Raw genomic sequence first — 12,988 nt, 5'->3', positions numbered from 1 at the left:
AGAGAACAACATATGGTTAAGAAGCTTCAAAAAATTGAAGAATATATTAATATTCTTCAATTTCAAAAAATATGTAAGAGTCCAGAAATACTATCATCATTCATCATGAATCATCATTTGAGCTGTGGGTGTATAGAAGAATTCTGAAAATATCGTGGACAGAACACGTCACAAACAAAGAGGTTCTGAGAAGGATGAATAAAGAAATAGAAATTTTAAATATAATTAAAACAAGAAAATTGGAATATCTCGTACACATTACACGTGGAGAGAAATACACCTTGCTCCAACTGATTATGCAGGAAAAGATCCAAGGAAAGAGAAGCATAGGGAGGCGTATAATGTCATGGCTGCACAACCTGAGAGAGTGGTACGGATGTACATCAAATGAACTTTTCAGAGCAGCCGACTCAAAAGTCCGAATAGCTATGATGATTGCCGACCTCCGCCGCGGAGATGGCACTTGAAGAAGAAATACTATAAGGTGGTTCCTCGACCTACAATAATATATTGTACAATAAGATTGAATGGCGCTTTCTTTCCAAATGTTCAATTATATTGCACAATAATACCAACTGAGTTTGATCTCGCGTTCATTGTGCACACGACAAAGCCTAGACTAAAAATGATTGCGTAATACTGACCCTACACGATGCAATGGAGAAATATGGCACAATAAAAATTAAACTCCCTCAAACTTTCGTTAAATCATTGCACAATCTTCAATATTAGCCCTCGGCGATTTATTATATTGCACAATCGTCTGGGGGACGCCTAAGAGCAAAGAGGGACACCTAATAGGAGATAAAAAGAGGAAGTTAGATATAAATGGCAAGATAATTTCAGCCGGTTGTTTCGAAACTGGATGGTAATGATGAGGAGCAACTGAGAGTAATATGGAAAGGCAACGATCATGAGAAATTAGTAGAGACACCAACCATTAAAAAGTAAGAGAAGTAATAAAAAGCATGAAAAACAATAAAAGTGCAGGTGGTAATGACATCCCTGCAGAACTAATTACGCCTGAGAAGAACATACTTTTAACCCCTTTATGCAGACTGCTGATCAAAAACTAGGAACGAGAGGAAATTGAAAGAAGCAAAGGAAGATCATGTGGAAAATGTAGTAGTATTACAAAGTACTTGCCAGTCATATGAAACCGACTATACCGGTATTTAAACGAACAGTTTGGTGAACAGCAGAGAGGCTTTAAAAAAGACAAATCCACCATATGTTTGTGCAAAAAATGATTCAGAATAGTACATACAAATAACAATTAAACCTTAACTTCCTTTTTATCTACTTCAAACAAGCTTACGATTCGGTGAAAAGATGTCTGTAGGGGAGAGGGGGGTTAGTGTGGACATGGGGTTAGTGTGGACATAGTTAATTATTTAAAAACTCGCATTTAAATCTGCCGCCCAGTCTGTTCAGGAAGTGACTATTAACGCCACCGAACACCACGTAAAAGTTGGTTGAAATATTTTCTATAATATGGCCGCCAGTGACAGAAAGTGATTTTGTGTGTTGTATCCATTTATTTCACACGGTAAGTAAAATTATACTAAAATTGAAGTTATTGAACTAATTGTATACCTAAGTTAGTGTATGGCTTCTGGAATATTTAATTACTAAATTTGATATGGAATGAGATAAAATTATCATTTTTCGAAACGTCATTCCATTGTTACTGTCAAACATGGCGTTCGGGGTTAGTGTGGACAAATCATCAGCTGTCCACACTAACCCCACAAATGATTATATTTCCAAAAATCATGTGATAAAAATCGCTTTTTTGTTTCAGATGAGGACTTACAGTAGAAAAACGGCGAGAGCTGTTATTGATGAAAAAGTTGTAGAGCGTGCAATAAAGGATATCCTAAGAAAAAAAGGAAGCTTGAGAAATATTGCAGAGAAATATGAATTGAAAAAAAGTATGCTTCACAAAAGAGTCATTTTGGCTAAGAGGAACCTTCAAGATGCTAATATACCCTCTGGTGATGATTCAGGTAACGAAGATGAGTTAGAAATTGTTAGCTTGAATGTTTCTGGCGTCAATAAATTTCGAGGTCGCCAAATATTTTCTGATGAACAAGAACAACACATTGTCAATTATCTTAAGAAGGCGTCTCGATTACATTATGGCTTGACTTACAAGCAGGCTTGTACCCTAGCTTTTGAGTATGGTAGTGCTCTACAAATAGAAATTCCTTCGAATTGGACTAAAAATAAGATAGCAGGAAAGGACTGGATATATTCATTTATGAAACGACATGGAGATTTATCTCTTAGAAAACCTGAAAATACAAGCATAGCACGAGATGCAGCCTTTAACAAATCCAACGTGGATTTATTTTTTGATAATTACATTGGAGTTTTAGATAAATTTAAAGGAAGGCCAGAAAAGATAATAAATTTAGATGAGACAGGTATACCCACGGTCTTACCACCACCCAAACGTATAGCTGAAAAGGGAAAAAAACAAATAGGAGCTGTGGCCTCTCAAGAACGCGGTGAAAATGTTACAATGTGCGGAATTATAACAGCCACTGGACAAGCAATACCTCCAGTTTTCATATTCCCCAGGAAGAATATGAAAGACCGGTTCTTAGATGGTGCACCAATAGGGAGCATTGGTCTGGCTCATCAGTCTGGCTATATGACTGCGGAATTATTTTTAGAAGTACTAAAGCACATAAAAATGCACTCAAGTGCTTCTAAAGAAAACCCTCTACTGATATTAATGGATAATCATTCAAGTCATATAAGTTTGGAAGCTATAAACTTAGCTAGAGAATCTGGAATTACTCTTTTATCGTTTCCGCCACGTTGTAGCCACAAACTACAGCCGCTAGATGTTGCAGTATATGGTTCTTATAAAGCTGCATTACGGGTTGCAATGGGAGACTGGCTTCAAAATCATCCAGGCAGACCTATACAAATATATGATGTTGCTCAACTGTGTGGTATTGCTTTTCCTGTGGCATTTACAATGAAGAATATAACATCTGGATTCAGATCTGCTGGTTTATGGCCAATAAATCGTCTTGTATTCACCGATGAGGATTATGAAGCTGCCGAAACAACAGATAGGAATCAAGAACCACCAACAGCAATGAACCCAAGAAATCCTGAAGATCCTGAGCGAATATTAGAAGTTGCTTCAATCTCCACAAGACTGCTACCTGTAGCTCCCATTACGCTTTCACCATCAGTAGCAACTACATCAACAGCTGTAATTACTCCTGAGAGCTGCCGCCCTTTTCTAAAAGCAGATCGCTCATCAAACTCCAAAGCAAGAAAAAATAAAAAGTCGACTATTTACACGAGCACACCAGTGAAAGATCAGTTGGAAGCTGAAAAAGAGGCTAAAGATTTGAAGGAAAGACGTGCGCAAGAAAGAGCTGAAATGCGAGAAAAGAATAGAGTGAAGAAATCTCTTTCCTATGAACCAAAAAGAAGTAGGAAAGAATCTTCCTCTTCCAATTCTTCTACAGAAGTAATACTTGAATCAGAGGATGAAGGCTGGATGGAAGATGATGGTCAGGACAACGATATTTTTATGGACAAACAAATGGAGAAAAATGATTTCGTACTTGTAAAATTTATGGGTAAAAAATCGGTAACACACTATGTTGGCCAAATCGTAGATATTCGAGATGTGGAGGTACAAATTAATTTTTTAAGGAAAAAAGTGAATAATTTCGTATTTCCCGAAGTTGAAGATGTCTCAGTTGTCGACAAGAACGATATTGTCGGAATTTTGGAGCACCCAGTAGACACTGGCACGAAAAGGCAAGGAAGATTATTTTCATTTAATATTAATTTCAGTTCTTATAATGTATCGTAGTTTCTTTTTGTTAACATAAAGTTTTCAGTATTCCTGTATATGTTTTACTATGCGTCCACTATAACCCCATACTCTGTCCACTTTAACCCCACCACGGGGTCATTGTGGACAAATTATTGATTCCGATTTGAATCAAAATATTTGTTCTATTAAGAAAGATACAAATAAAATATTCACATCGAAAGTTGAGTTGATGTTTACAGTAAATATGTGAGGTAAGTTCAGCAATAAGAATCTTATACATATTTTTTAATTTGCTAATAAGTAAAAATGGTCCACAGTAACCCCCTTCTCCCCTACTGAGCTCTAAGAGCACTTGAAAATCAAGAAAAAAGTATTAGGTAAGTAAAAATGACACTACTGAAAACTAACAGTAGAATAAGGATAAAAGGAAGTCTGTGAAAAAATTTTGAAGCCCAAAAAGGATTAAAACAAGGAGACTCAATTATCAACAGTACTTTTAAATTTCATGCTGGAGGCAATAATAAGGGAAAGTGGAATACTTATGAAAATAATTATCTATGACAACAGAAGTCAGGTTCTGCCGTTTGCCGACGATGCAGTACTAATAGCAAGAACAAAAAAGAGTATAGTTCCAAAAAGGTTAAAGTTTGAATAACTTGGGGTTACCCTCTTCTTCTTCTTCTCTACTCAGGAAATGCGTCTTCTTCCCTAAGGGGTTACCCTAAGAGATAAAAACAAGAAACTGAAAAGAGGATTGCAAAAGGAAGAACCGTTGGAATACTGCATAAATTTATTGAAAGCAAAAATTCCCACTCTAGAAGGCTGTGCCCAGCAGTATTCTCACTGCAACAAAACAGAATCCAAGGAAGCAGCAGTGCTAAGAACAACAATGGTCAACGACTAGTAGAAACCTACTAATATCAGAGAACAAGATAAAGATCCAGTTTTACAGAAACTTCGAAAATGGAAAGAAGAAAACTGTCGACTGTCTTGGCAAAACATATCAAGCCTATACTCAGTAGTTGGGACGTATTGGGCTCAGTGGGACTCCTTTATCTGGAAGACAGTTTGCATAAACGAATATTGGAAAATGATCATGGTTAGAAGAGAACAGTTCATGATTCCAAAGAGCAGAATAACTGAAGTACTTCGTCAGTTGCATGACAGTCCATCAGGAGGGTGTATAGAAAACCCTTCCGAGAATTTGGGAAGTTTTATTGGATGAAAAGTTCTGAAGATGTAAAGGAGTTGTGTAAGACTACCACAAGTAAGGTTCCTTACTGAAAAAGAAATGCTCCTATGAGACAATATAATATTGAAAGTCTGTTTAAAAGAATAGCTTTGGGCATTGCCAGGCCATTTCCAGAAAGTGAAAATGGTTGCAAGTACATGATGGAATGTTTTTCACAAAGTTGGTGAGATTTACACACAATTTTGGACCAGAACGCTGCTCTTATTGCAGATGTATTGATCAAAATCTACATCAGCCCATTTGTGGTGCCTTTGGAAATCCATAGTGACTAAGGAAGGAACTTTTGAGAGTTATCTATTCCAAGAAATCTGTGATAGACTAGGCATAAAGAAGACAAGGACTACAGCCTATCACCCACAATCAGATGGAATGGGAGAACAAATGAATGACAGTTGGCAAAAATAGTGTTTAATCACCAGCAAGACAGGGAGCAGTTCTCAAACAGTAATGAGTGATGTTTCTTACAAATCTAGTGGATACTGCTCCCGAACTAAAAAAACAATTCTGTCATTACACTATTGCCTTATGTGTCAGGAAAAACCAGGCTTGTGTGTTGGAACATGTTTTGCAAATTTTCACAAGACAGAAGTATTTTACTGCATAATATATTAGCTCTTTTTATGTATAAAAGTAAAACATATTTTAAATTTTCTCCCTGCAACATTCTTGTGCACCATCTGTTCCTGGTACAAGTACCTTTATCTTATCTGGTGGCATACATGTGAGCCATGCAAAAATTTTTTGTTTCACTATAATTATGATTAATTACTAATAAACATTTATTATCTTATTAGAGTTTTATTAATAAATAACTTTTCAGAGTTTAGAGTAGAAGTCACAGGATCAGACATCCATATATTATATGTTAACTTAATCTCAAATACTACTTACTTAGTAGTAAGCAGTAATGCTTGTTGAGTTAGCACCCACATTACATTATCCTACTCAACTTTTATAGCCAGTTAATCCACTTACTAACCCAGAGTTGATTTATTTTGTTAAAATTACCACCTATAACTTATAAGAGGTTTTAGCAAGAAAAAAAAACAAACTAACTTAAAAAATATTTATTAAAGTTATTCTTGACTTGCGTCAACATTTTCTGTCTGTAAACCTTTGAATGTTGCTACTGGAACATATGTTACAAGAGTGTACAATTTGTTCACAGAATCTTCATCATCGTTTCTCCTTCTGGAAAGACGTACACGTACTCTGAAAGGAACATTCCTGAAACAAAAAAAATATTCATGTAAAAAACATACACCAAAGAATTAAAATAAATTTTTTTAATAATTACGATGTACTAAAATAAATTATAGTAATTCTTGATTTTTAACCATGACAAATGAGAGAAAGCAAAACCAAGGAAGAAAAGAAACAAACTAGATTTCCATTGGGATTAATTCAACATTAACACAGTTACTGATATGCTAATACAAGCTTAGCCAAGCACTAATCACACAAATATGATTTCTTCTTTTGTCATCTAAGACCATATCCAAACTTACATTCAGCCTCTGGGAAACATGTTGAACTACAAGAAAATGTAGTGACTAATGTGTAAAATTGGAGACATTTACAGTGGTAAAAGAATTCTATAAGATAATTTTAAAGCTGGAGTAGCAGTCATAATCGTGTAGTATAGGCAAACCATCTAGGTTGCATTCCCCTACTTTGCTTAAAGATACAGAGTTTAGAGAAAAAAGGAACAAGGAAACAGTTATATGTAACTAAATGTAATAGAACTTTCTTAAATCTATATAAATTGACATTTATTGTTACATGATGATACATTAAGAGTTCATGAAATCACTATATTTCTGTTTTAACTAAACCAACTAGATCAAATATTATAAAATGAACATTGTTTATATTCATGGATTTAAAGAAATAAGCACTGTGCATTATTTTTCATAGCAAAAATTAAGAAATTTGTGCAAAACATATCCGACACCCTGTTAGGGTAAAAGGAAGGGGAGAAAGAAAGAAAGTGCAAAACATACTGCATTTCAGAGAAAAAAGTAACAAGGGAACAGTTATATGTAACTAAATGTAATAGAACTTTTTTAAATCTATATAAATTGACATTTATTGTTACATGATGATACATTAAGAGTTAATGAAATCACTATATTTCTGTTTTAAATAAACAGGCTAGATCAAATATTATAAAATGAACATTGTTTATATTCATGGATTTAAAGAAATAAGCACTGTGCATGGTTACTGAGAAAAAACTTATTTAGCTCAATATACAATACCTAGTTTATAGGTTTATACCCTGCTAACACCTTTCATTTATGTATATAATTTTATTAATCTGAAAAAATCAACATCTAATATATTATCAGGAGACTAGAAACATATCCCTTTAAATGGTGATAAAAAAATAACACAAAACATCTAGATAAAAAGTATAAACAAATGTTGCAAAATCAGTAACTTGATTCAACAAACTAGTAACTTTAACAAAATTGTTAATTAACCCATAGACAGTATGAACTAGAAATAATAAACACAATAAAAGTAAGAAAATTACAATATTTGTGACATGTAATGGCAGCAATTAGGAGAGTGTCATGGTTGAAACATTTAAGAAGGGACTGGTGTAAATGCAGTTCAATATAACTTTTCTAAGCAGTGGTATATAGGCAAATGAGCGTAATGATATCTAACCTCTAGTTGGGAGATGGCACTTATAGAAGAGTATGGATGTAAGGTATATGATTGTCATATGAAGAAATTCAATTTTGTTTCATGTGAATTGTTTAGAAAATTGATCTGACCCACTTACTAAAAAAACATCGACCAGAGCTAGACAACTTATATGGAGAAAAATATTATGTTATGTAAATCTATAGCATGAATAAACAATAGTAATGACTTGATAGCCTAAAAGTCAGTTTATACATGATCACAAATCAAAATTTATTTAAAATATTTTTCAATCAAAAAATCAAAAGTGTTTAATAATGACGAGAATGGTGAGAATCAATTAGGAGTAATAGATTTTACTACAATAGTTTAATTGATTACTCTTAACTTACCTAATTCCTTTAGACCATAGTTGTTTGTTAAGTCTCGTGTCAACTCTAACATCTGGGGTACCCATCTGTTTTAAAGCAAATTGACGGATAGCCTTAATAGCACGAGGGGCACGTTTTTTGAAACTAATACCATGTAACCTCTTGTGAAGATTTACGGTATATTCTCTGGTTACTACTTCATTTATGGCAGATTTGCCTTTTTTATCACCCTTCTGCTTGGCCATACTTAACTAGAATAAAACAAAATACATTAATATAACAAGAATGTGTATTGAAAGAAAAATGTCAAGCTTGAAAGTTAAAACAAAACAGTATTCATAACCTATAATTCCCAAAAATTAATTTGCTCCAAGTAAAAATTACTTTATGTATAAAATATATATTTAAAAATGTAAAACTAACTTTAAACTATTGATTACAAGTAAAAATAAATCCTTTCCTCTATTATTTTAAAGGATGTTAGTGTATTTAAAAAAAATAAAAATTTACCTACCTTACTCAAGCTATTGACGTTTGAAAAAGAACAGTGGTGCCAACAGTGCCAACGTACAGGAACTAACAATTTTATTTATTTTATAAAACATACAAAACTTTTTAGAACCTATTAAATTTTGCAAATAAGGCAAGTTATTTCTAATTTCCGATGTTTTTACTTACATCTAATTAAATATTGAAATATATTCGAAATATTAACGGAAAGTAGCCTAATTTCGGATAGTGTCTTAATTTCGGATAGCGGTGTATCTAAAAAAGTTTCTTTATTTGCGAACAGAAACCTATACGTATGTCACGCTGAATACCACAGAGAACATTATCTTAAATTGTTTAGGTAGTAGAGCTGCTCCCCGTTAGATGGCAGTGCCGAAACCACCAAACGTTATTGTGCAGTTTTTTTTCGGTCGTATTTCAAAGCCTATTTTTTCGTGTTTTTATTCCTGTTTGAAGTTTGATCTTTTGGCAGGGGTAAGCTAGAAACCTGTTTTATTTGATTTTGCTACTAATTTAAAGCAGATTTTAATCACATATAAATTAGAGAGCCCTAACCTTAAAAATAAAAAATTCCTAATTTCGGATAGTACAAGTCCCATAATTTCGGATATCTGAAATTAGGAACCTTAAATTGATGATCATGTTAGCATAAAAACTTTTGTTTCTTTTCAGAAGAAAATGCCAAAAACAAGTAAAAAACATAAACAATGGGATCCAGACCGAATGATACGTGCTATCCGTGCCGTCAGGGGAAAGGAAATTAGGCAATCCATCGATCTGTCAAACATAAACCACGTGATGTTTGGTTGGCACACAAAACTGTTGGTAACCTAAAATAAATGTAATTATTGATTTCTCTTATTTGTTTTTTGTCGTGCTTTTGAGTTATTATAGTTTTTAAAGAGATTCATTAGATTAGTTTTTTTATAAACTTTTCATTTTTGGTGATTGTGAGAGCTGAAAACATGCCTGTGACGTGTATAGTAGTGAATTGTGGAAGTCGAGCTGATCGTGATCATGTTCATTTTTTTCGTGTTCCTTCTGTTAGAAACTCGTTTATGTTTCCTCACCTAACTGAACTATCAAAAAACGGAGGAACTTATGGTTAGCAGCTGTTAAAAGGGATGACTTGACCGAATCAAAAATTCGAAATCAAAGAGTATGCAGCAAACATTTTATATCAGGTAAACACCTATTATTTACAATCTTTCACATCACAACTCAATAAATTATTTTAGGTAAACAAAGTCCTTTAACTGATGAAGACCATCCAGATTGGGTTCCTTCCCAACATTTGGGTCATGTATCTATGGCGTATTCAAAAAGGAAAAGTGCAATTAGTAGGAGCCTTCGAATAAATAAAAGAAAAAAATTTGAAATATCTTCTGAGCAAGAGTCTGAGTTACCTACCAATTATCAAAATTTTATTTGCCCTTTTTATACAAAAGTAATGTTCATTCAAACATGATTTGTAAACAAACTCTCTGGAAAAAACTTCTATTTAACATCTATATATACCATAAAAGTACCTTCTTTTTTTAGTAATAAGTTTGTTTTATGTTTTTAGGGTGAACATGAAAATATGAGTTGTGAAGAAGAAATGTGTGGCAAGTTAGGAACTGCATCACAGACAGATTTAACAATGGAAGAATTGTCTGTTAAATTTGAGCAGTTAAAGTTTGCTTCACAAAAAATTGCAACTTTAGAGCAAAAAATTGAAAATAGTCCTTTTGGACCATGAATTGAAAATAGTCCTTTTGAAAACACCAGTAATGTGGGGAAGTGGAAGTACTATGTGGGTTTTGAATATGAAATGGTCAAAACCGTTATTTTCATGGGGGTAGAGCCTTATGTTGTGACTACTTCAACTACTGCATTAACTCCATTTAATATGCTGCTTCTAACTTTGACAAAATTAAGATTAGATTTACATTTTAAGCATTTAGCATATAGTTTTAAAATTTCTCCAAGCACTGCATCAGTTTACTTTGAAAATATTATTCATATCTTATATAAAAGGTTAAAATCTTTGATCATTTGGCCAGATCGTCTAGTCAGTAACAAAAATGTTCCTGGATGCTTTAAAGAAGCCTTTCAGGAAAAAACCACAGTAATTATCGATTGCTTTGAGGTTTTCATAGAAAAACCTGAAAGTTATTTAACTCAGCAACAATGTTGGTCTAATTACAAACACCACCATACAATTAAGTATTTGATAGGTATCACCCCTCAGGGAACTATTTGTTATATTAGTAGTGGTTGGGGTGGGCGAACATCAGATAAACAAATGGTAGAATTGGGCCAATTTTGTAATTTTATTTTACCTGGTGATGTAGTGTTAGCTGACAGAGGTTTTTTAATAAAAGATAGCTTAGGTATAATTGGAGCTAAATTGGTTATTCCAGCCTTTACAAGGGGGAAAACCAATTACACCCATTGGAAATTGAGGCAACACGCCATATTGCTCATGTGAGAATTCATGTAGAGAGGATTATTGGAGTTATAAAAAATAAATTTAGAATTTTTAAGGCCACAATTCCTATTAGCATGCTTAAAAGAGGTAATTTAAATGATGATGCTAGCTTATTAGATAAAATAGTTACTGTATGCAGTGGATTAATAAATCTTGTTGAACCAATAGTACCTCTCTAATGTATTGTTTTTGTCCTATATTTATTAGTATTCATAGAACTAGTAGACATGGAAGACAAAAATTAGCAAAGGAACCTTTCCTTGTGACAAGTAGTATATAACATTTTTGTAGTGAAACTCCCTTTCTTTCAACATACCTTTGTAAATATAAAGAACTATCTTTTATGTAACACTACATTGTACTCAATATTGTAGATATATGCCATCACTTTAATACTAAACTTTAACATATATCCCCTATTTTGTTAAATCAATATTATTTTGTTTTTTATTCTATTCAAAATAAATGCAGTTTTGACAGGAAATTTGTTTTATTATTTATTTATTCCATAGTACGCATAAGTTTGTGATATCCATGGGTAGTAAATAACAGACAGAGGCAGGATTCGATTTTTAAAACATTTATTTTACACTCGAAACATAGTCAAATCTTAAGCGATACGAATACATAGGCATATCTTAGACGATAAGTGTATATTATTGTTACAAGTTGATACTACTTATAAAAATAAATACACACTTAAAAGATCAATACATAATTACTTATGATGAATAAGTACATTATAAATTATGAGAATGTAACCAAAGAAGTAAGTCTTCAGGTAACCACAGTTAAAGAGGAAGATCATCACACTTCCCTGAAAAATATTAAAAAGAGCCCAAAAGAAAAATAATGACTTAAGAGTTCTACGAGATTGGCTTAAAAATGGAGTAAGACCTATTTGGCAGGAAATATCCAAATACAGTGGAACCATAAAGGCGTACTGGGCTCAATGGGAATCTCTGTATCTTTCCAACGGTCTATTACATCGGAAGTGGGAAAGTCCTGATGGAGTGCATACAATTCAACAAGTGGTACTGCCAAAATCACACATTAAAAGTGTGCTGCAAGAACTTCATAACAGCCTCTGTCTGGAGGACATTTTGGAGTTAAAAGAACACAGGCCAGAGTTCGAGACACATTTTATTGGATAAATTGTCACTTAGGTGTAGAAGATTGGTGTAAAACATGTGATTTATGTAACGATAGAAGAGGCCCTAGATCAAGAAGTCGTGGTAAAATGGTACAATATCTCTCCTGGAGAGCCTTTTGAACGACTTGCAGTAGCTATTCTCGGTCCACTTCCGATGACAGAGAGAGGAATATAGCCTGAAATTGCACCCCTTCCCAATCAAGAAGCGACTCAGTAGTAGAAGCATTCATAACACATGTGATATCAAGACATGGAGTTCCTTTAGAGCTGCATTCTGATCAAGGACGAAATTTTGAATCAAAATTATGGAAACAATGAAAATCTTAGGTATTAAGAAAGCTCAATCTATACCTCTCCATCCACAATCAGACGGAATGATCGAAAGACACAATAGAACTATTTCTCAATATCTTTCCATGTTTGTTGCTGATAATCAAAAAGATTGGGACACTTTAATTCCTCTATTCCTGTTAGCCTACAGAGGTTCCGAACATGAAGCAACTGGTTATTCTCCATCGATGATGATCACCGGAAGAGAAATGAAGCTTCCTCAAGATCTTATTTTTGGAAGATTGCCATCATGCGAAGAAGAATGTTCATCCCTGACGTACATTGAAAATTTAAGAGAAAAATTGGAAAAAGTCTACGAATTTGCTCATAAAAGTTTGAAGCTTCAAAATGATAAAGCCAAGTCCAGACTCAAGTTATGCATGCTACTGGGACAAAATTCGAAAGAGGTGACCCAGTATGGTTATACAAT

The 12,988-nt window shown here is 33.5% G+C and overlaps 1 protein-coding gene and 1 long non-coding RNA gene across 3 annotated transcripts; one reads left to right on the top strand and one right to left on the bottom strand.

The window, feature by feature from the left end:
• Window positions 1-6,118: 6,118 nt before the first annotated feature.
• RpL31 (ribosomal protein L31) lies at window positions 6,119-8,747 on the bottom strand. 2 transcript variants are annotated; one of them, XM_072529671.1, is made up of 3 exons: window positions 8,607-8,747; window positions 8,114-8,343; window positions 6,119-6,293 (listed from the first exon to the last, which is right to left on the bottom strand). In XM_072529671.1, exons 2-3 carry the CDS (start codon window positions 8,335-8,337, stop codon window positions 6,143-6,145), a joined length of 375 nt encoding a protein of 124 aa, XP_072385772.1. In that variant the 5' UTR covers window positions 8,338-8,343; window positions 8,607-8,747; the 3' UTR covers window positions 6,119-6,142. The 2 variants fall into 2 exon arrangements, with proteins under 2 accessions (XP_072385772.1, XP_072385774.1); XM_072529673.1 differs by having other exon boundaries at window positions 8,516-8,608.
• A 166-nt stretch (window positions 8,748-8,913) lies between these two features.
• Window positions 8,914-12,982, top strand: LOC140439634 (uncharacterized). The gene is made up of 3 exons (XR_011950668.1): window positions 8,914-9,076; window positions 9,275-9,786; window positions 9,841-12,982. It is a non-coding gene; the product is annotated as an uncharacterized lncRNA (long non-coding RNA).
• The last annotated feature ends 6 nt before the right edge of the window (window positions 12,983-12,988 follow it).

Source organism: Diabrotica undecimpunctata, chromosome 4 (assembly GCF_040954645.1).
Source record: "Diabrotica undecimpunctata isolate CICGRU chromosome 4, icDiaUnde3, whole genome shotgun sequence".
NCBI lineage: Eukaryota > Metazoa > Arthropoda > Insecta > Coleoptera > Chrysomelidae > Diabrotica > Diabrotica undecimpunctata.
The sequence above is the reverse complement of the archived record's forward strand: the minus strand, read 5'-3'. Positions and strand labels throughout refer to the sequence as shown.